The sequence below is a fragment of the Leuciscus leuciscus genome (assembly GCF_965113295.1).
Source record: "Leuciscus leuciscus genome assembly, chromosome: 18".
Classification (NCBI taxonomy): domain Eukaryota; kingdom Metazoa; phylum Chordata; class Actinopteri; order Cypriniformes; family Leuciscidae; genus Leuciscus; species Leuciscus leuciscus.
This window is the reverse complement of record NC_138742.1, coordinates 30,064,172-30,086,928: the sequence shown is the minus strand read 5'-3', so window position 1 is coordinate 30,086,928 and position 22,757 is coordinate 30,064,172. Positions and strand designations below refer to the sequence as shown.

The 22,757-nt window shown below is 41.6% G+C and overlaps 1 protein-coding gene across 2 annotated transcripts; it reads right to left on the bottom strand.

Annotated features, from left to right (window-relative positions):
- Window positions 1-328: 328 nt before the first annotated feature.
- Window positions 329-22,717, bottom strand: LOC309480556 (protein spire homolog 2). 2 transcript variants are annotated; one of them, XM_082145132.1, is made up of 16 exons: window positions 22,010-22,717; window positions 19,085-19,116; window positions 18,810-18,989; window positions 18,542-18,667; window positions 18,317-18,376; window positions 15,350-15,511; window positions 14,809-14,889; window positions 10,887-11,013; window positions 10,734-10,810; window positions 10,340-10,385; window positions 9,915-9,982; window positions 9,030-9,149; window positions 5,391-5,458; window positions 5,289-5,316; window positions 5,082-5,206; window positions 329-632 (listed from the first exon to the last, which is right to left on the bottom strand). In XM_082145132.1, the coding sequence occupies exons 1-16, from the start codon at window positions 22,275-22,277 to the stop codon at window positions 464-466; spliced, it is 1,737 nt and encodes a 578-aa protein (XP_082001258.1). In that variant the 5' UTR covers window positions 22,278-22,717; the 3' UTR covers window positions 329-463. The 2 variants fall into 2 exon arrangements, with proteins under 2 accessions (XP_082001258.1, XP_082001259.1); XM_082145133.1 differs by lacking the exon at window positions 18,317-18,376 and having other exon boundaries at window positions 330-632; window positions 22,010-22,714.
- Window positions 22,718-22,757: the final 40 nt, after the last annotated feature.

Below are 22,757 nucleotides of genomic sequence, written 5' to 3'. Positions count from 1 at the left end.
TGCTGAAAGAGGCCACTAGTTAAGTGGCACATGCACAATTTACATCCACACGAGTGGCCGGACCCAGGGATTCCCAGCAGAACATTGACCAGAGCTTCACACTCCCTCCACCAGCCTGCCTTCTTCCCACAGTGCACCTGCTGCCATCACTTCCCCAGGTAAGCATCCATATGATCCAAAAGAAAACGTGATCCATCAGACCTATCATGGGCAGCATTACGGTTTTCAGAAATCTGAGCTACAGCAGCTCTTCTGTGTGATCAGACCAGACCGTTTTAGTAAAAACATTCAGCACATTTATTTAATTTAGTTCACAATGTAAAACCTAAAAATGAGCAAAGTGGTGAAAAAAAAACGTTTCGAACCAACATGGTGCCGCACTATGAACAACCCAACAACAAAAAACAAACACCGCTGATATACAAATAAAGGAACAGATTAAAGTGATGAAAAGGGAGGGTGGTCATATCTCCTGAGAGTCTTTGATGGGACAGCTGGACAGAACAGAGTCACAGGCCTTCGATAAATCCTTCTGGCAGCTCACACAGATGTCCTGACTGTACCAGTCGCGCATAGCCCGAGCGTGAACAGATGTCGAGTCCTTCCCGCGCGACACGAGAACCAGAGGAATCCTGTGGCAAAGAGCAGACACACATTACACAGAGTACAGTAGAGTATCGATCACATACAACTGATAAACACATTAATGAAAACACACAGGTCGGACCAATCTGTGCATAATCATTCAGCAAGTGATGAAATCGGATATATTTGAGCGATTGTAGTCAAATGTCCAGTATTTCTATATCGATGGCCATATTAATAAAGAGCGAAACTGGAATCATAACAAAGCTTCTTTTTTTTAAACGTTATTAACAGAAACTGAGAACATTGATATCAAATTAACCATTCATTTTTCTATTCAAGACTTAAAATCTATGTTCTTCAATAAAAAAATAAAAATAAAAAATAAAGTTACTGAGGGGGAAAAAAGAAATGCATCTTGATGTGTGTTTTTAGCAAGTTTCTTTATAATTAAATCATTTAAATAAGATCTCAAGTCTCAAATGATGAAAAGGATTTTTCCCTCTGGCTATGAACAAGACCAAGATAGCCATGTTTACATGTAACAATCAGACTGAAAAGCCTTAATGTAAACACCTCAATCGATCCGAATGAAATTTCAATGGGATTGGAAGGGGTGGGTGTAAACCTGCTCATAAATGTTTGAATCAGACTGTTTTCATAGGTTTTACATCTTAGGAACATGCATATCTTATTCAATCTTTTCCACAGGCCAGTTTACTATTAAAAAATAAATAAATAACACGTTATTATTTCTGAAAATAACCATAAGTAGTGCAGTTCAGCCGAGCGGCAACCTTCCAGTCTCTCTCTTGAAGCTAATGCGGAAGTGACTTAAACTGCAATTCATCGACTGGCCGCTAGAGAGAGGCTGGAAAAGAGAGTCAATCCCATATATCCCTCATGTTAAAATGCCCAACTTTACAGCAGAACAAAATATATGTTTACAGCCTGGTACAGAAAGTGGTTTTGGTCTATATAGCTAATTTTGCCCTTTCATGAAAACTGAGGGGGGTGAATTTTTTTATAACTCATCCGTTTAAATTATATTAAGCATTAAAAGTTCTGCATAATTAAGGGCGTGGTCACTTGATTGACAGGTGGATTGCTGCTGCTGTCACTACTAGCCGTTTATCTGCTGTCTGTTAGCATCACGTCACCTCAGCTAATCCCAGCTACTCAACTTGGCATCGCTGCTGTGTTTGTACTTTTTTTTCGGGATTATTTCATACACGCATTATACCGTCGCCCACGCCGTTGGATTCAGTCATTGTCGAGTAACGAGAGAACAACCAGCGCTGGTTTTCAGTTGTTTTCCTCTGTGAACATGCACTAATGGATGTCTGACAATTTTGTTGCTATTTGGAGTTTTCATATTTAAAAATGTCTATAGATATTGAGGCTACACTCGTTCTGAGGTACCGTCGCTCTCACGGATTCTGACTATGGTTTGACCCATTTGAGAGGCGGCCAAAATCTGAATTTAAAATGGACGGAATAAAGCTCTCTACGAACTTGACGTGCGACGCCGCGCTGACTGACATGTATGCACATGAATCAGTCACACGCTCAGAGCAATATTGTAAGTTACTGCATAATAAATTAACTAGCAGAATAATACAGCATCACGATAGTGTCTCACTTTTAGCTAGGTCTTTTAACTATTATAATATTTCGAAGGATAAAAACAGGAATGACGTGCGGTGACGCACTGCCAAGATGGCGACGGCTGGCTCCGCCCACTTTTGGCCTAAATGCTCTTCAGAAAACTACTGGTGACGTCAAGGACACGAACTCTTTTTTTTACAGTCTATGAGTTCAACATGCATACGTTTATAGCCTATGCTAAACATGTTTAGGCGTGGGCGGTGTGAACAATTTTTTTGTACACACTCACCTGGCCACTTTAGCTACACCTGTTCAATTTCTCATTAATGCAAATATCTACTCAGCCAATCACAGCAACTCTATACATTTAGGCATGCTACAGACATGGTCAAGACAATCTGCTGAAGTTCAAACTGAGCATCAGAATTAAGAAAGGTGATCATCACAATCTGCTGAAGTTTAAACTGAGCATCAGAATTAATAAAAGGTGATCATCACTGTCTGATTCTTGAAAAATACAGCATGTTAAACTTTGATAATATAATTGTGTATGCCAATGTGCGATTAGTTTTTAAAATTTTAAATATTGCGCCTCCTCCCCTGAAAACATTTGTCCAGCTCTGTTCGGAACAGATGACTAGGAGCTCCAGGTCCACGAGTTGCAATGATTGCAGTCTGCCTAAACGTGGCTCGGCCTTTGCACAGACGGCCTTCTCATTTAAAGGCATCAAAGAATGGAACAAACTCCCTCAGAGTCTGAAACTTAACTTAGACCTGAGGGATTTTTCTCACAATACAAGGAAAGTGCTATTGGAAAACCAGTCGTGTCAGCATAGATAACTGTGTATGTAAATATGACTTTTAGTGATGTTTTATAGTAGTAATTTTGGTATGATTTACTTGGACTGATGGTTGTAATGGGGAATGGTTGAATTAATTAATTAATAGTTGTATTTGAGTGACTAATTATATTTTATATTGTATATTTTGTATTGTAATTCACCTGCTCGGGGACTCCAGATGGAAACTAGCTTAAGCTAAATCTGGTGCAAAGCATCTTTATCCTTTAATTAATGTTTTTTGCACATTGTCCCTGTTGAAATAATAAAAATAATAAAAAATAATAAAAAAATTACTTTGAACGGGGCATGGTTGGTGCCAGATGGGCTGGTCTGAGCATTTCAGAATTTCTGCTGAACGTTCAACACGTCCAAGCTTGAAGCAGAAGAGCATCTCTGAACCCACAACACTTCCAACCTTGAAGCAGAAAAGCATCTCTGAACGCGCAACACGACCAACCTTGAAGCAGAAGAGCATCTCTGAACCCAGAACACGTCCAACCTTGAAGCAGAAGAGCATCTCTGAACCCAGAACACGTCCAACCTTGAAGCAGAAGAGCATCTCTGAACGCTCAACACGACCAACCTTGAGGCAGAAGAGCATCTCTGAACTCTCAACACGCCCAACCTTGAAGCAGAAGAGCATCTCTGAACGCTCAACACGTCCAACCTTGAAGCAGAAGAGCATCTCTGAACGCTCAACACGTCCAACCTTGAGGCAGAAGAGCATCTCTGAACGCTCAACACGCCCAACCTTGAAGCAGAAGAGCATCTCTGAACGCTCAACACGACCAACCTTGAAGCAGAAGAGCATCTCTGAACGCTCAACACGACCAACCTTGAAGCAGAAGAGCATCTCTGAACGCTCAACACCTCCAACCTTGAGGCAGAAGAGCATCTTGCATCCAGCCCGTATCCATCGTCATGTGGAGCAACCATTTCGGACAGGGACCCTCGGCCAATGTGCATCATGTGTATGGGCCCGAAATGCCCTCAAAGGTCTCTTTCGGAGCCACAAATATGAAAATATCCCTTTTTGGGATACGTATATGGTTTTAGAGGCCCTTTCTCAACACCCTTATGAGCCGTTGGAAGGCATAGGGTTGAAGTTTCTCTCTCTTAAGACGGCACTGCTTGTAGCTCCGGTGACAGCAAAGTGTGTGAGTGAATTAAAAGCCCTGTTTGTCAGCCAGTTTTGAATGCAGTTTTTTTTTCACCCTAACCATGCTTTCGTACCTAAAGTGGTAGACTCGGCTTATAGAGGTCCAACTATAGAACTTACAGCTTTACGCCCTCCTCGGTTCTCTTCTCCGGGGGATCAGGGTTTCAATTTGTTATGTCCGGTATGGGCGCTTGGTGTGTGTATATATGTGGAGAAGACAGCAGATTTCAGAAAGAATGACCAGATGTTTGTGTCTTGGGCAACTCCTCACAAAGGGAAGCCGTTGTTCACGACAGCGGCTGTCCCACTGGATTGTAGATGCCATTTCTCTAGCATATAAATGCAGAGGTTCTCGACCACCTGAGGGCTTAAGGGCTCACTCCACTAGGGGCATGGCTACAGCCTACTTGGGGAGGTTCTGTAGAGGATATCTATGCACCGGCAAGTTGGGCTCCGCCACATACCTTTGTGTGGTTTTATAGACTGAATAGGAGTGTGAAAAAATTTGCCTGCAAGTAGTGGAAGCAGAGCACTGCAATACTACACAAAATGGCTGTCTAACACACACGTGCACAAAACTGTCAGAAGCGTGCTAAAGTGGTAATTTATTCATCGCAGATTGATTTTTTTTTTTTGTAGCACGTGCATTATATATGTCGGACTGTACAGCCCTACAAAGTTAAACAAAAAGATTGGAGTAAGTTTGACACAAAAAAATTTCTACTTCAAAATCTAATGTTTAATTTAATGTGTCACTTGCCGTTTCTTTGTAATCATTTGTGAAATTTACTAGCAATTTCTGAGTGAAAATTGTTTCTACACCTCATTTTTTCACGATATCTTGCAAAAACTTTGTGTACTTGATGCAACAGATATTGTCTACTTACCAGGCTGAATTCCAGGACCAGCGCTCATTCCAGAAATTTCTCTGGCTTTGCTCACCATCTTTCATTACGATTTGCTTGAAGAAGCTCAGCGGAAGGTTCACACAGTGCTTGGAGGGCAGACGCATCTGTTACAGAGAACACATGCAAATGAACAGCCAGACGTCATTAATGGCATCCAAATATTCAATACATCAGAGCCAGGCTTACCTCAATACAACACCCAGGACACACAACCCTGTGAACACACAGCAGAAGTCACAAGACAGCCAGTTTCATCGTGAGCAGATTCAGAGAAATGAGTGATCTTACCGCCGACACAGAGAACAAATATTATGCCACGTGAAATAAAGACTTCTCATTGCACAGCATGAGCAAACCTAAGAAAAACAGACTTTTAGGCTACGTTCAGACTGCCAGCAAAAATCTTGATTGACAAAAATATATATATATTTTTCACATATCCAGATTTTATCCAGGTGGGTTTTTGAAAGTCTGGCCAGCAAAAAATAGTTATTTTTTTCTAAATTGATTCAAACCACATTTGGAGATCTGATTCCAATCAGATTTTTACAGATGCATCTCAGTCTGGCTGCTTAAATCGTCATTCTTAATGCGACGCACAACAATAACGCCAAAACCGGTGTATTCATACTATATTCAACGGTATGTCAGAAGATTTCGGCCGTGACTACAGCACAGAACATCACAATATACAGTTGCAATCGAAATTATTCAACCCCCATTGAAAATCAGGTTTATTGGCAAAATTTGCAGACGTTCAGCTGTTTGCAATAAACAAATCAAAAACAAAAGTAACTCAAAGTAACAAAAGTAACTGTTGAGCTATTTCAAGTAAGTGAAATAGCTCAACAACAAAGATTAAGCGATTTCCCCAAATTTAACTGAAAATGAAACTTTTAATAAACGGAGCAATTGCAATTTGGTCCTCACACCACCGGTGCTCGGGTCCAAATGACTTCTGCCGTTTCAAAAGTATTCAACCCCCTGAGTAGCATCCCCTCACAAAAAAAAGGTGTCTCAAGCACATCTGATGCAACTAATCAAGGGCTTCATTAGTTGCACCAGGTGTGCTTGAGCTAGAATACATAAAATATCTGAACTGGCTAGGTTTGTTGAGTGTCATGTTTGACTGCAAGCTAGAAAAGAATGGTCCAGAAAGTTGAGAATATATCAACGCCCTTCACAAACAAGGAACAGGACACAAAACGATAGCGAAGGCACTAAATGTTCTTAGAGACACAGTTGGAAGCATAGTTTGCAAGTTTAAGGTAAAGGAACTAGTGATGGGAAGTTCGGACCATTTTACTGACTCTCTTGTTCGATCTCGTTCATCAAAATTAACGAATCTTTTTTCGAGTAATTTCGTTCATTTAAGGGGCTTTAAATGTTATACTTTTAACAGGCAAATTCCCCGAACACATCCACCTACGCAATCTTGATCATATTCTGAATTAAGAAATCCATATAATGCAGTCAAAAATAATTTACAGGGAACATAATGACTTTACCTTCCGAGTCTTTCGTTCATTTGTCACATGACAAACGCAATGAACGACTCATCACTAAAAGGAACAGTGAGGAACCTCGACGGGGCAGAAAAAGGAAGCCATCAACAGCTCCAACCAGATTTCTGAGAAGGCAGGTTCAGAAAAACCCTCGAGTGACTGCAGCAAGACTTGGTGGCAACAGGCACTGAGGTTTCAGTACACAGTAAGGCACGTTTCTCCAAGACAAACACCACTACTGACCCAAAAGCACAAGAAAAGTCAGCTCCAATTTGCTCAATCATATAAATAAGCCACAGAAGTTTTGGGATTCTGTTCTGTGGAGCGATGAAACAAAACTTGAACTTTTCGGCCCTGTGGATCAGCGGTATGTCCGGAGGAAGAAGATTTGAAGCATGTGCTGGTAAGAACACTGTCTACAGTTAGGCATGGTGGGGTTCGGTGATGCTCTGCGGCTGCTTTACATCCTCTGGCACTGGAAACCTGCAGCGCATGGAAGGCAAGGTGGTTTTATTGAAGTATCAGGGAATCCTAGGAGAAAACGTCATGCCGTCAGTGAGGAATCTGAGGTTTGGACGTCATTGGACCTTCCAACAGGACAACAGCCGCGTTTCCACTGTCGGGCCAGGGCCGGGCCGTGCTAGTGCCAGTCGCGTTTCCACTGTCACTTCCGGGGCTTGATCGGGGCTTACTCGGGGCCAACGGCCAGGATTTCTGGCCCGTCGAATACCTTGGGCCAGAGCGGGCCAGCTCGGGCTAGAGGAGTGGTTGCGAACAGAGGCGGAGTTTACCTGAGTCGGGAGACGGCAGCGCCGGATGATTCTGTCAGCATTAAAGACTTTTAAAATAATTTAACTCGCGTTCATGTTTGATACGCATAGTAAAAAAACAGTGAACGCTTGAAGAAATCAGACCAATCATAAAGGCTATCAACAATCATGTTTTTATTTTATCTGTCAGTAGCCTACGTCTCGTCTCATTATACCGGACTACCATAAAATAAAGCAACTTTTTTTTCGGGAGCTTCCTCTGTTTCTCTGACGGAAAATATCTGTATGGGAGTCGAGAGAGTGCTGCTAAAGTTCCTCAGGTCGTATTTTTGGTGGCATATATTTGTAGAAATTATCATTCTTTCTAAATGTGATGTAAATATGTCCTGTAACTACCAGATAAACAGTAACAGACGCGACTGAAGTAGTAAGTGTGTCCTCTTTCTTTTGTGAAATAGACCTAACGGTAATTTATTTCTGAGTGACTAATGTGCAATTTTGACAAATTAATTCATTATGATCAATGTATCACTTTTTATTGTAAACCTGTGGTAAAACATCGATGCTTGGGTTTTAAATATTCAAGTAAACAACAAAAATGGCAGCAAACGGCCGCTTTTATCATGTTTGTTTTCAACGCTGTTTCCAGTGATTTCTGATTAGTTTTCTGATAAAACTTCCATTTGTTGGTGAATGGGTTAGTGTGACGTTTTTCCAGAGAGGCGTGTTACGGGCGTGTTTTAGTGAAGCGCTGTGGAGCTTCTGGCCCGACAGTGGAAACGCAGGCCCGGTGCTATTAGCCCGAGGCTATCAGCCCGAGGCTATCAGCCCGGCACGGCCCGTTTAAAGCCCTGGCCCGACAGTGGAAACGCGGCTAATGATCCCAAGCATACCTCAAATTCCACCAAGGTTTGGTTGCAGAATTCATCCTGGAAGAGTCTACAGTGGCCATCACAGTCCCCTGACTTCAAATCCCACCAGAGATTTTCTATGGGGTTCAAGGCAGCGGTTGCAGAACACAAACCCAAGAATATTACTGAACTGGAGGTCATTGCTCATGAGGAATGGCCTAAGATTCCTCAGAAACACTGCCAGAAGCTGGTGTCTGGTTATACATCTCGTTTTCAGCAGGTCTGAACAGCAAAAGGGTGTCATAAGTACTAAAGATGCTTGCCATGAAGTGGTTGAATAATTTTGAGACTGCAGAACTCATTAAAAGTAGCATTTTCTGTTGAATTTTGGGAAACCACTTGAAATATTTGTTGTGTTGAGCGATTTCAATAACTTTTGTTTGATTTGTTCATTGCAAACAGCTGAAATTCTGCTCATTTGCAATGGGGGTTGAATAATTTCGATTGCAACTGTATACCAGTCTCCTCCTTCACTGAATTTTCCTGTGTGACGGAAGAGTTCTGCATCACGACTCGACAGGGCGCTAATTTGGAGAGTAATATGATACACCTCCATTTTTCCTGCATCCGTTTTGAAAGCCTTGTCGTCACAAACATGGTCACGCCTACGCCGTTACCAAACCAACCCAACCTGTGGTTATGTCTGGACAGTGGACACACAAATCTCATTTGAATAGTTCAGACAGTCTGCCTGAAAAGATCTGATTTGAGAAAGAAAGTCTGATTTGCCAGAATTCTCACCCGCCAGTCCCGGTATCTCTCACACAACATATTATCCAGATCTCCTTTTTCTTCAGAACTATGCATTTTCATGACATCAACGATCGTTGTGAGAACAGACCCCTTGTTACTGCTCTTAACCTTGGGGGGAAATATGTATAAAGTCAAGTACTCAGTATTTTTCAGGGGGGGAATCTGTACCCGAGTTCTGTTAAAAACAAATACTTGTACTCATCAACATTTTAAAAAGGAGTAATTTTTTTTTTTACTCATTACAATTTCATCTAAACTTAGAGGTACAAAGTACATATGTCATTTGAATTAAATCCCTCGATTATTTAAAAGAGAAATAATTTTTCTTTTTTTCTTATTGTGACAAGGATGACAATTTTCATTTTTGGTTTAACAATCCCTTTCAGACACAGAACAATAAAAGTAGAACTCAGAATCTGTGTCTTAGAGTTTTACACTGTCAGAACAATGAGAAAAAGCCTTTTGCATGAAAAATACTAAAATAAAAAATTGCTACTGCCTCTTGTTTAAAGAAAATTTAAGAAACCTTAGAAAAGTTCATTTTTTGAACTTGCAAATACCTTAGTAAAATTAAATGTGGATACTTTTTTACTTTCAGTCAAGTACTTTTTAGGTAGGTGCTTTTAATTTAATAAAAGTTTTGCCATATTATCTGTACTTAAACTAAAGTACAGATAATCAGTACATTACACACCAGCAACAGTATAAGAATTAAAATGAGAACCTGGAAAAAAAGTTATACTTATGAGAGAGATTTTGTTGATATAAAAAGTGCAAAAAGACAGACAAGACCTGCAGTCTTCATTTCATGTAACTTAATGTCCACAGAGTAAATGTTTCAAGTGTTGTTTCCTTGATCCTAAGGTAACGCACCACTTTGAAGAGATCCCTGTTGCAAGCAAAAGATCTGGTCCGGCGCTTTCCTGCGCAGATTCTGATGTCTAGAGGGATTGGATGACATGTTAACCACATTTTAGAAAAATATATATTTTTTAAATTTGGTAAATCTTATGAAAACATTTATGTCCAGATCATATTTCATCAAAAAAAAACAAAAAAAAACTTTTTTTATTGAGACTTTTTCCAAGCCAGTTTATCCCCAATAACTGTAATATCCTTTTTTTTTTTTATGTACTAATGGGTATTATGCATTAATGGGTTAAATGTACTTCGTTCTCATAAAAGCAATTTTTTGTCATTTCTTTTGTTGTAATTTACATTTATTTTATTTGGAGGTCAATTGTGACAGACACAAACTACTCTGGTTTCACCTTTTGCAGCAAAAATCAAGATCTCACCTGTAACGCTGCCGTCTTGCAAAGGATTTCCTGAACCAAGAGTTTCCTGCACAGTTAGGGAATACATTTTACAAAACTATAAAACTGCAAAGATATCTGTTGCAAGTTTGCATTTGTGTAAGTGCTGCTTGAAATTTGAAGAGGACCAACCTGATCTCACAGGAAAAAAAAAAAAACATTCATCATCCTATGAATTCATACAATTTGAATCGTAAAAACAAAAAATACAAAGATCCTCCTCTAACCACACCCCTAACCATACCCATCACTGGTGCATGAGCAGATCGTATGAAAGTACAAATGAGATTGGACAAAATCATACAAATTACCCAAGTCATCAAAACGTAATAGTTACAAAATGCCATGCGAGGACTCAGAACGTGCAAAAACTTACATCCGAAGGTATCCTGTGTGAAGTTGACTTCAGAAAAGAGGCGTCTTCAGGCTCTTTATTAATGGTTGAGCCATCTGCTGCTTAAGGAATCAAAACTGTTAGTGGTTCACAAATTCAGGAGTTACAAAAAACTGAAAGCCCAGAGTTGTGTACATTGGTAGGTTGTCTCCCTGTTGTGTGCCAGGCGTTTCCAGTGGTTCGTAGAGCGAATCTCTTCCATAAGTAGCTCATGTAGACTGCTCTGCTCTTTGGGCTTCAGCCCCATTTTACGCTCTGAGGCCTGAGGAAGAAGAAATCAATAGAAAAGCAAAACCTGTTAGCTGAGAAATCTGATGTTGCAAAAGTAAACTTCCAATTATAAATTAAAACTGCAATCCACAGGGACTGGAAAAGTCTATTTATATGACAGATGGTTGGATGGGAAGGGTAAGAACGCTAAAACTGTTTTGGAGATGCAGGTTTTTATATGTTGATGAAACTTTAGGACGAAAAATGTCTCGGTTACTTATGTATCCTCGGTTAACTGAGATAACGGGAACAAGTATTGCATCTTTGCTAGACGCTATGGGGAAACTCCTTTTCTCAGAATTTTGAAGCCTTTCATTCAAAAAAGCAGTGCCACTGCACAGCCATAACAGTACATCGATCTGAGCTCGCCCATTGGCCGGTCAGTGGGAACTGCATGAACCTATGCCGAAGCAGCGTGTCTGCGCGAGCCAATCGCAGTGCATCCTGCCGAGAGAGCAAAGAGCCTGCCGAAAGGGGCTGGGCATCTGCCTATAAAAGCAGCTCATATTTGCCATAGGAATCAGCTTTAATTCGATTGAAAAGATGAACGCCAGTCGTGTAGCAACATAGCACGGCCGTCTAAGCAATACTCATTCCCGTTATCTCAGGGAACAGAGGTTACGCAAGTTCCCTTTCGAAATGTTTACTCATTGCGTCTTTGCTAGAAGCTATGGGGAACCAATCCAATCACGCCGTGCTATGCAAGCAGAATGACATGTTCTGTGGGACCTCCAACTTGTAATATCTGGCGAAGGTGGACAGCAAGGATGTCACCACTGGACCACGCCCAGGAAGAGGCCATGCCTCTCGTGGAGTGTGCTCTGATGCCGATGGGGCATTGAAGGCCCACCGAAGCATAAGCCAACGCGATAGAGTCCACTATACAGCGGGATCGTTTCTGCTTTGTGACCAGAAGCCCTTTGGTGCGGCCAACAAAGTATACAAAGAGCTACTCTGACTGTCTGAAATGGACAAAGCGCTGTATATATACACTCTCAAGGCCCGGACAGGGCAGAATAAGTGGAGTTGACGGCCGTCTTCCGAACCAGGAAGAGCGGACAGCATAACTTGTGCTCTGAACGGACTAGAGAGCACTTTGGGCACATTGCAATAACTTGGCTTGAGAACTCAAGGCAGGAAGCACTGACGGAGAGCGATTGCAGGTCACCCACTCGCTTGACCGATGCTAATGCTAGCCATTAAGAGGTCTTAAGTAAAAGTGGCCGGAGCTCGGCCGACTGTAGCGGCTCGAATGGGGGGTCTTTGAGGGCCCTAAGGACCGTAGATAGATCCCAAGAGGGTATGTAAGAGGACGAGGCGGGTTGAGCCTCCTTGCCCCTTTTAGAAAGCGGACGACCAGGTCACTTCTACCCAGAGATTAGCCGGCCACGGGAAAGTGCTGTGCTGCTATGGCCGCCACATAGACTTTGAGAGTGGAGGGGGTCAGACTCACAACCATTAGCTCTTGTAAGAAGAAAAGTACCAGAGTTATTTCACATGAAAAAGGGTCCTGGTTCCGGACTGAACACCAGTCAGAGAAAACAGACCACTTAAGAGCATAGAGACATCTCGTGGACAGAGCTCTAGCCTCTGAGATAGTATTCAGGACTCTCGCTGGGAGGTCCTTAAGTTCCCGTTGAGGGCCCACACGTGGAGTGCCCACATCTTGGGTCGGGGATGCCAGATTGTCCCGTTCGCCTGGGAAAGTAGGTCTTTCCTCAAGGTGATTGGCCATGGGGCTGCTGCAAGCAGCTGAAATCAACTCAGAGAACCAAGGCTGGATCTGCCAGAAAGGGACCACCAGAAGGGTGGCATGCCTGTCTTCCCCGATTCGTTTGATGACCTGAGGGAGCAGCGTGACCGGTGGAAAGGCATAAAGGGGGAGGCTGGGCCATTCGTGGGCCAGCACATCCATGTTCTTTGTAAAGAATATTGGGCAGTGAGAGTTGCCTTTGGAGGCGAAGAGGTCGACCTCTGCCTTGCCGAAGATGCTCCAGATTGTTTGAACCGTCTGGGGATGGACGGACCATTCCCCTGGGAACACATTGTCCCAGGACAGCAAGTCTGCTCCCTGGTTCAGTCTGCCTGGCACATGCAGCGCTCTCAGAGGCTGTGTTGTGCCCATAATAGAAGGCGCCAGGCTAGTCTGTAAAGAGGCTGCGACCTGAGTCCACCTGGGTGGTTTATATAGGACACTACCGCTATGTTGTCCGACCGGACTAAGACGTGGTGTCCTATTAGGTCTGGTAGGAAGGTTTTGAGGGCCAGCTCGTGGGTTTAGACGTCTAAAACCGCTCCCAGGAAAGATATTTTCTGGCTGGGAGACCGTGAGCTCTTGGCTTAACGGAGTCTGAGTCCTAGGCAGTTCACAGAGGAGCACAGATCTGTGAGAAATTAATTCTTCCTCCAACTGGCTCATCTTGGCCGAGTCGTCAAGGTTATTCAGGATTCGCATCCCTTTTGTCTCAGCCTGGGGGAAAGTGCTGCATCCATGCATTTCGTAAAAGTGCGTGGAGCCAGGGATAGTCCGAACGGAAGAACCGTATACTGGTAGGCCACCCCTTCAAACGCGAACCTCAAGAATGGTCTGTGATGGGGGGGGGCTATCTGGATATTAAAATGTGCATCTTTCAGATCCACTGAGAAAATCCAATCCCCTGGGCGTACTTGAGAGGATTTTTTTTTTTTCAAAGTTAGCATCTTGAACGGCCGTCTCGTGAGGGCACGGTTCAGATATCTGAGGTCTAGGATGGGCCTGAGGCCACCATCCTTCTTGGGAATGAGGAAGTAGCGGCTGTAGAAGCCTGACTCGCTGTGGGGAAGGGGAAACTGTTTCCACAGCTCCCTTGCTAGTAAGCTCATTACTTTGGCGCGGAGGACGTAAGCCACATTTGCTCCTTACCGAATAATTGACTATGCCCGCGAAGCAGGGCGGTCTGTGAGCGAATTGGAGTGAGTAGTCCAGTACCCATTTTGACACACCGGTGATGGCTTTCCACGCCTCAGCACGGGTGGCTAGGGGCTGAATCATTTCGGGAGACAGTTCGCTGCATCTGGGCAGGGAGCTAACGCCCATAGAGTTTGGAGGAAAAGGTGTCTTTTTATTTTTTTCACCATAACAGCAGGCAATTGCATGGGTGCGTGAACTTGATGGGCCCATAGTTTGCAATTGAAACATTTAGGCCAACAGCCGGAACTGAACAGGGAAACACCCTGAGGAACACTCAACACTTTATGGAGGGTGGTCCAGCCAGCGAGACTTAAACCTCCCCTCTTCCTTCCGGGTGGATCAAGATTGCTTCGGAGGAGCAGGGTCCAGCGTTATCTTAGCATTAGCTCATTTGCATTTAAAGGGACACAAACAAAAACGGTGTAATTTTGCTCACACCCAAATAGTGGCAAATTTGACAAGCTATTATAAATTATTTGTGGGGTATTTTGAGCTGAAACTTCATAAACACATTCTGGGGACACCAGAGTTTGCCGATATTACATCTTGTGAAAAAGGGGCATAATCGGTCCCCTTTAAGTTTTGTTAGAACTTGGCTTGATGCTAATAGGCTTCATGCGAAATGTTGCATGAACAAACAGGAAAACATGTCTCATCACAGAAAGTGTTAACGGCTGTACGATCTGAGAGTGACATAGACTTAAGGTAATCAGCTAACCTAGCTAGTTCCTTTTATTGGGGCTGCTTTATTCAATAATATAATATCTAAATAAACTTTTAGATATAAATCTGTATATGCGATGAACATCGGTTATGAAATAAACAAATTCTTCTCACCGGTCGTAATTTTGGCCGCAAGCGGATGAATTCTAGAAGAGTCTGGTGAGTGTCTGGCTTTCTCTGGCCTTCTCCCACATCCTATGAATGCAAGGATGCACATTTAGGCAAGACATCCAACAAAAATTCTGTCATGACAACTCTCGGGAGATTGGTATGGCAATAGATTCGGTAATAACACATTCGGACGGGACTAAAACCACAGAGAAGCTCTGGTGGTAATAATTATTTTACCCAGTCCCAGCCTCTCCATGTTAAACTAGTCCCGTCCGAATAGGGCTTAAGACATGCTGCTATCAGCAACACCCCGGTATTTATTTGAATGTTGAGCCGCAGCTCATTGGACGCCGATGCAACAGCAACCAATCAGCTGTGCCATGTAGATGATGATGTGATCACTACCAAATGAGTCAAAGACTTATCAGCCTGCACCATCTACAGTTGTAATGACTTTGATTATTTCAAATCATTAAAGCAGAATATTGACAAAAGTGCAAAAAATAAACATTCGAAAATGAACAAAGACAGACCGAACACAAACCTGAACTTTCCGTAGTGTGTATCGTCTGCACTGGATGTCCCGCAGAAACTGGTTAAATGGAGGGGTCTCAGCAAGCAGTGGGCATTTAGTTAAAGTCTCCGCTAACGGCCGCAACACTACACCTCTGCTCAACTCATCCACTAGATCCTTCCATGTGCACATCTGCAGTGTGGAAACAAGAAACACTGAAATTGAGACTTAAGACCATGAAAGCTCTATCTATCTATCTATCTATCACGTATATGTCTGTGTAGAAAAAGGCAATTAAGATTTTTTTGCATTGCAATAAATAAAAATAAAGACAGCATAGTTGTGAGTGTTTGTTACAGTAATTCATACTGATTTTAATAAAAACGACTTGTATTCGTACAAGATAAAGTTTGAGCAATACATTAATACATGAACAATACATGTATTAGATGACATGGGGGGGGGGGGGCACATTTTACTACTTTGTTCCCTCATTTCACTAAAATTCTGTCCCTTGTTTCATTAAATCATGGCCCTGTTATCATAAGTCTCTTTTCATTCCTTTGTTTTAAAGTCCCCCTGTAGTAAATTTTATCCCTTAAAACTCACCTTTGATCAGAGGTGGGTAGAGTACCCAAAAACTGTACTCAAGTAAAAGTACAAGTACTTATATAAATATTTACTCAAAGTAAAAGTAAAAGTAATAATCTTAATAGTTACTTGAGTAAGAGTAAAAAAGTATCCAATGAAAAAACTACTCAAGTAGCGAGTAACTTACTTCGGATTATATATAGGCTATACGAGATATATATATATATATATATATGTATATGAAGAAGACTTCAGATGCAAAAGCCTCTGAGTGCCATCTGAAACTTTCTTCTAAAACAAGCATTTTTATCAAGCTTGTATATTTAAGTTCAGTAATTTCACTTTAATGACAATGAATAGGTACTTTTCATTGCCATTTAAGTGAAATAACTGAACATAAACGTACAAGCTTGATAAAAATGCTCTTTTAGAAGAAAATTTCAGATGGTACTTAGAGGCTTTTGCATCTGAAGTCGTCATATATATAAAATTATATTATTTAGATGTTTTATTTTTATTTAAATTACTATTATTTTCATAAGTAGATTGGCTCTCTTTGCAACAAAAAGCCTTTTCTCCCATCTGTAGCCCGAAAAAGAAAATCATTGCCTGTCCTTTGGTTTGTATAATAGTAATATAACTTATACAACTACATTTGGATTATTAGACAATGTCGAAATAAAGTGAATCTGCAGAGTGTTGCATTCAAAGGCAAGCAATTGACACAGAGAAGAAAGAGTTAAAACTCTTCACATGTGCTCGCGCTCATGACTGCTACTGAACATCTGAACACAAAAAAAAAAGTTACATCGACGAATCTTCTTCTGTCGGTTCTCCAAAATATAATCAAATGTATATTTCTGAAAGCATGTTTAAACTGGTTAACTGTGTCTACGGCAGGCAATTAAAGGCATTCGTTTTCAAGTCGAGTTCGCACGCCACTGCGCAACAATACACACAAACTACCGCAGGATGGCGGGTGTTCATAAACTGTGGGCAATGGTAGCTTATTTAATGTAAATTAATGTATATGTCCAAAAAACGGGCAATGTCATACTTTCTAGTAGTGCTACCATGGCGTAATAATCTGTTTGGTTGTAAAATGTATTACCTGAGTGAAATTAAATCGAGTATATCGTCCTGTGGAATCATTCATTCACAGACAGCTTACGAAGATGTTCAACTAATAAAGATCTTCATCGCTGGCAAAAATATGATGCATTTGCAGATTTGCTCTCACTTGACTGTACTGTAGGTCCACGGCCACTTCATCCAACGCTCTTGATGTCCTTAAATCTTCCTGTTACGACTCCGAGTCCAGTGTGAATTGAAATCGCTTCAGATGATTCAGTGCGTGCAGGAACTGAACAGTTCAAGTTCATTCAAACTGATTCGCGAACCGATTTAGACAGATCTGACAACTTGTTTGATGAAGACTTTGAACAGAATCGACTCAAAAGAGTGATTCATTTGTGAATTGAGCATCGCTCAAGCCCAGAAAAAAGATACATCGCACTTACGCATTTAACAACACATATTGCATTAAAATAAAGTAACGAGAGGAACGTCGCCCAACGTAACGAAGTAAAAGTACAGTTTTTTCATTAGAAATGTACTCGAGTAAAAGTAATAAGTACCCACATTCAAAGCTACTCTTAAAAGTACAATTTTTCCAAAAAAATACTCAAGTAAATGTAACGAAGTAAATGTACTTCGTTACTACCCACCTCTGCCTTTGATCACCAAAATGACACATGTAAAAGTTTTCTTCATGCCTTAAAATAGTTTGAAAGTAACTCTACACCCTTCCCTCATTTAGTATATGTGGTTCTATGAATATGCAAATGAGCCCCGCCTCCACTCACAGCAGCTCAGAGATCCACTCGTTGACGATCACACGTTGATCTGATTGGTTACACGGTTGTTTGTGACGTCAGAAACACCAGCGATTTCAAACCGTGTTTTTGAGACTGTCTTTGGTTCACTGCAGTTTTAAAGGAACACGCTGGACTTTTGGGACTTTAGCTTATTCACCGTATCCCCCAGTTAGACAAGTCCATACATACCCTTTTCATCTCCGTGCGTGCAGTAACTCGCCCAGTGAATAAGCTAAAAGCCCCAAAAAGTTGGCGTGTTCCTTTAAAGAGAAAATACTCAGTAATGCTGTTGACTTATGAATTTACAAACATCACAGACATATAAACAATAAAAGAAAAGCTTCATTTTCACAAATGACTTGATTTTCACAAATTAGTTCAACGTGGCGACGATTTACTAAAACGAGGGAACAAATACTTAATTCTTAGGCACAAATTGTTCACGTTCTGGGCTCACCCAGGAATACAAGTAAAATATAGTAAATGTGAAGTTGATTTTTTAATTTTTTTTTTAAAGCCCATTACTTACCCAGTTAGTGGTCACTCGTGCAACCAGCTGGGTCTCCGATTCAAACAGTTTCTGCAGACTCTGAGTGTTTTTCCATATAAAATTGGGTCACGAAATGAGTCACTTCTAAAAACACCATCAGCAGGCAAAAACCCTCCAGAGTTCATGATCCATTTCACTACCATAACAACACTGCACAGAGAGCTGTAGGTTAACTATACTGATCCCACTCTCAGACTCGCTCACCTCGCGGGACTGTTGCACGATCTGCAGATACTGGCACAGCTCAAAGGTGTGCGAGAACAGACTGGAACACACGCTCCTGTAATGCTTGACAGCCTGGCTGGGGTCGTACAGGCGCTCCTTACAAACCTGTCAGAAACACAACCGGCACACAGAAGCCAGGAAGATCAGGACACATCCTCATGCTTTCACACATTCAGACCAACAGCATATTCGGCTTCTGTGACTGGTCCCGAGCGCAGTAGACGGATGATTCTGATGACGTCAGCACCTGGATGACATCAGAGATGTTGCGGACGGGTCGGCAGGAGCGGTCGGCGCTGATGCTGTGGTTCACTTTGGTCATCTGACACAACAGGATCTCCAAGGTCTCACTCAATTCCCGCTCCACCTGTGTCTCCAGACCCCAGTCCAGACTCAAGTACACAAGACGGCCCACAAACTCAACGGCCTATAGAGACAGTGACACATGCTTGAATTAATGACTTTTTTATTATTATTATTATTATTATTATGCACCAAACTGAAGATAAACTCTTCGCCTACCTGTTCCTCTGTCTCGATCACAAATGAATCACCTACAGACAGAGATGTTAAAAAGGTGTTTTATTGCATTGACAGGTTTGTCTGCTTCACTCACAACAGTGCAGTTTATTTCAAAAAAATTAAGCATTTACAAATATGCTATTAAAATCTTTTTAACTCATAAACTGAAATTCTATGAGGCAAGAAACTGCACCGGAATGAACATTATTTAAACAGTGTTTTAAAGACAAGACAAAGTGTGTCAAGATGGGATTATTAATTTATTTAGAAAATGAAAAACGCCCATAAATCCCCAAATTACTTTCATTTCAATTTCTTGTAATTCCATGTAAATCTTGTAACTTTTGAATTATTTCATTGTCAAGGATATAAAGAAAGACCCATCCATGAAACAATTAATGTAATTGCTTTTACAAAGATATCAATGCTGGGCAGATTAGGCTGACTCTAGTCTGTTATGGATTACAAATTACATTACTTACTATCTATCTTACTCACCTTAGATATTGTATTCTGACTACTTTTAGTTTAGATTACCTTACTCATTTATAACTTAGGGTTCGTTTAAACGACAAACGAAATGCTTAAAACTGAGATGTTTTTCCTTTGAGTTTTCCACGTACAGACGACACCATTATCAAAACGATCCCCATTCACACGGATCCCAGAAAACGACTTAAAACACTGTATTTTGCGGCCAGGCCATTAGATGGCGATGAAACAGACTGAACATGAAATACGCATGTGCATGTCATCATAGTTTTCAGAGATATTCTTTTTTGTCGTTTACCAGAGTATGTCTAATAAGGGGAGAACTTCCACTCTCAGTAAACTTCCAGCTTCTGAACTGGTTGCAGTTCCACTCTGGTTCCACATGAGGGCGCTCACAGGACGAGTGCAGAATGAATGGAGGTCTATGGCGCTATACCCCTCAAAACCCACTTTTCTCAGGATATCATTTTTTGTCTAGTAATTTGAATGTTGTATTTGAAAGGAGATGCAAAGAAATTACACATTGCTGGGTGTTAGATTTTTTAGAGTCACTTATTTGCTTTAAAAATGTCAATGACGTCATACACATCGTACGACCAGAGATACTGCTTTACGGCAATCCTTCAGTCACTTTGGTGCTTTCGCGCTCTGCACTTTCTTTTCTCTCGAGGCATCGACAACACAGCCGACACAGGTAAACACACAACACAGCCGACACAGGTAAACACACAACACAGCCGACACAGGTAAACACACAACACAGCCGACACAGGTAAACACACAACACAGGTAAACACACAACACAGGTAAACACACAACACAGGTAAACACACAACACAGGTAAACACACAACACAGCCGACACAGGGAAACACACAACACAGCCGACACAGGGAAACACACAACACAGCCGACACAGGGAAACACACAACACAGCCGACACAGCCGACACAGGGAAACACACAACACAGCCGACACAGGGAAACACACAACACAGCCGACACAGGGAAACACACAACACAGCCGACACAGGGAAACACACAACACAGCCGACACAGGGAAACACACAACACAGCCGACACAGGGAAACACACAACACAGCCGACACAGGGAAACACACGTGCTAGAAGGGTTTTTGTTTTGTTGTTTTAAAAGACCACGCCGAAAATACACACACACGATGCCATCAAGTGGTATCTCTGGTCGTAATCAGTCCTTCACTGACCAATCAGCGTTCATTAGCAGAATGCTAGCCTGTTATGGGCAACAACAACTCAACCTGTAAGAAATCGAAAGGACATATTACTCGTTCGTTCAACTTACGACCTATAACCCATGTTGAACTTGCAAAATCTACAATCAAATCTGAGATTTCTCAACGGCAATCGGGTGAAAGAGACAAATTTAGCCGTCTAGCCCCATAGACTCCCATTCATTTTGCACTCATGGGCGATCACCCCCAGTGGAACTCTGGTGGAACTACAACCAAAATTCGGTACAATAGGACTTAATAGGGAGTGGCCAGGCTCTCCGTAGACGTTTACTCAGAGACTGTTTACAAAAACTTGCACTTGAAACCAGTTTTCAAAAGATTGCGTTTTCAGGCAACCAAAACGCTGTCGTTCTGTAAATGAACAGCCAAAACGCACGGAAAGTTTTACATTTTTAGTTGAAAGCGGTGATGTGTAAACAGCCCCTTAGATTTGAATGGGATTACAGACAGATATATATTATATATAATATATATAATATAATATAATATATATATATATATATATATATATATACACACACATGTTACACATACACACACATACATAGGCCTACATACATACACACATGCATGCATATACACATACATACATGCACATAGGCCTACACACACACACACACACACACACACACACACACACACACACACACACACACACACACACACACACACACACACACACACACACACACACACACACACACACACACACACACACACACACACACAAGAAATATTAAGCATTACATTATGCCAAGGTTTCCCAAACTGGGATTAATGAAAGAACTGCAGGGGGATTGTGAGTTGATGAAAATATAATGTTTACGTAAATCATCAAAATATTAAATAAATAAATTACTTGAAAATAAAATCTAAATATTATAATTACAATACAATTATGAATAATACAATTCTAAATAATGAACTGCCATTGTGTGAATATGTAAATCAAGTAACCCATAAAAAAAGTAACTGATCTGATTATGAGATTTTAAAAAGGTGATGAAAAGTAGGCCTACTAACGTTACATTTGTGGAATGACAACATGTTACAGAGCTCTTAATGAATCCAGAACATTTCTTTAAATAGGCCAATAAAAGTCAAAACACAAGTTATTAAAATGTTAAATCTAACTGACAGATACAGTAACGGTATCCTCACCAGCGCCACCAGCGCAAGGCCGCAGAGAGACGCTGCCGTCGCGGGAGAACAGCACTCCTCCTGCGGCCTCGGCTGGCACCAGAGTCCGCCTCATCGAGCCCTGCTGCCGGGGCTCCTGAGAGAGGACGGAGCTCAGCTGGAAGCACAGGGCCCAGGCCTGCTCCTCACTCACTGCATGATCCTGGATCTGGAGCATCTCACCCAGAGACATCTGATCATATGAACACATCTGACCCGTGCTCGTGTCATATAAAGACAACTCCATCATCTCCTCCTCTAACAAAACCTGTTAATGTCAACTTCAACAAGTGTTTAAAACGCAGCTTGAATAAAAAGATTATACTTTCACAATGATAAAGGCTATTATTCTTTCCTTCGTGTACGCGTGCTTCACAATTCTCCTATATAATGGTAATGACCGTAATTAACTGCACCTGAGAACCGAGTCACTTTGATCTCGCGGTCTAGTGTTGAGAACTGCGATTCATCTGGAGTGAATCGGTTCGTTCAGATGCAGTTGCAGAATTGTTTCCACAGAGATGAATCACATCAAAATACTGCGATAGTCTGTGTCTACTTGAAATCTCTCTGGTGTTATATACTAGTGTCCTTATGTATATCAGAGGTCTGTAATTTGACAATTTTTCATATACTCCTGGGACCCAGGAATAGACTTTTGTCCTCTGAAGTGGACATTACCATATATTTTAGTGAATTTCTCTGACACCATACATCTCACCATGTATGT

What these genes read in the sequence shown, in the direction of transcription:
- LOC309480556 (XM_082145132.1), bottom strand. Translation starts at nt 22,277, where the DNA reads ATGATGGAGTTGTCTTTATATGACACGAGCACGGGTCAGATGTGTTCA. An exon ending in TGCGGCCAAAATTACGACCG is followed by an intron (nt 11,014 to 14,808) that starts GTGAGAAGAATT and finishes CTTCTTCCTCAG; the next exon opens with GCCTCAGAGCGTAAAATGGG. An exon ending in CAGGGAGACAACCTACCAAT is followed by an intron (nt 10,811 to 10,886) that starts GTACACAACTCT and finishes TTCCTTAAGCAG; the next exon opens with CAGATGGCTCAACCATTAAT.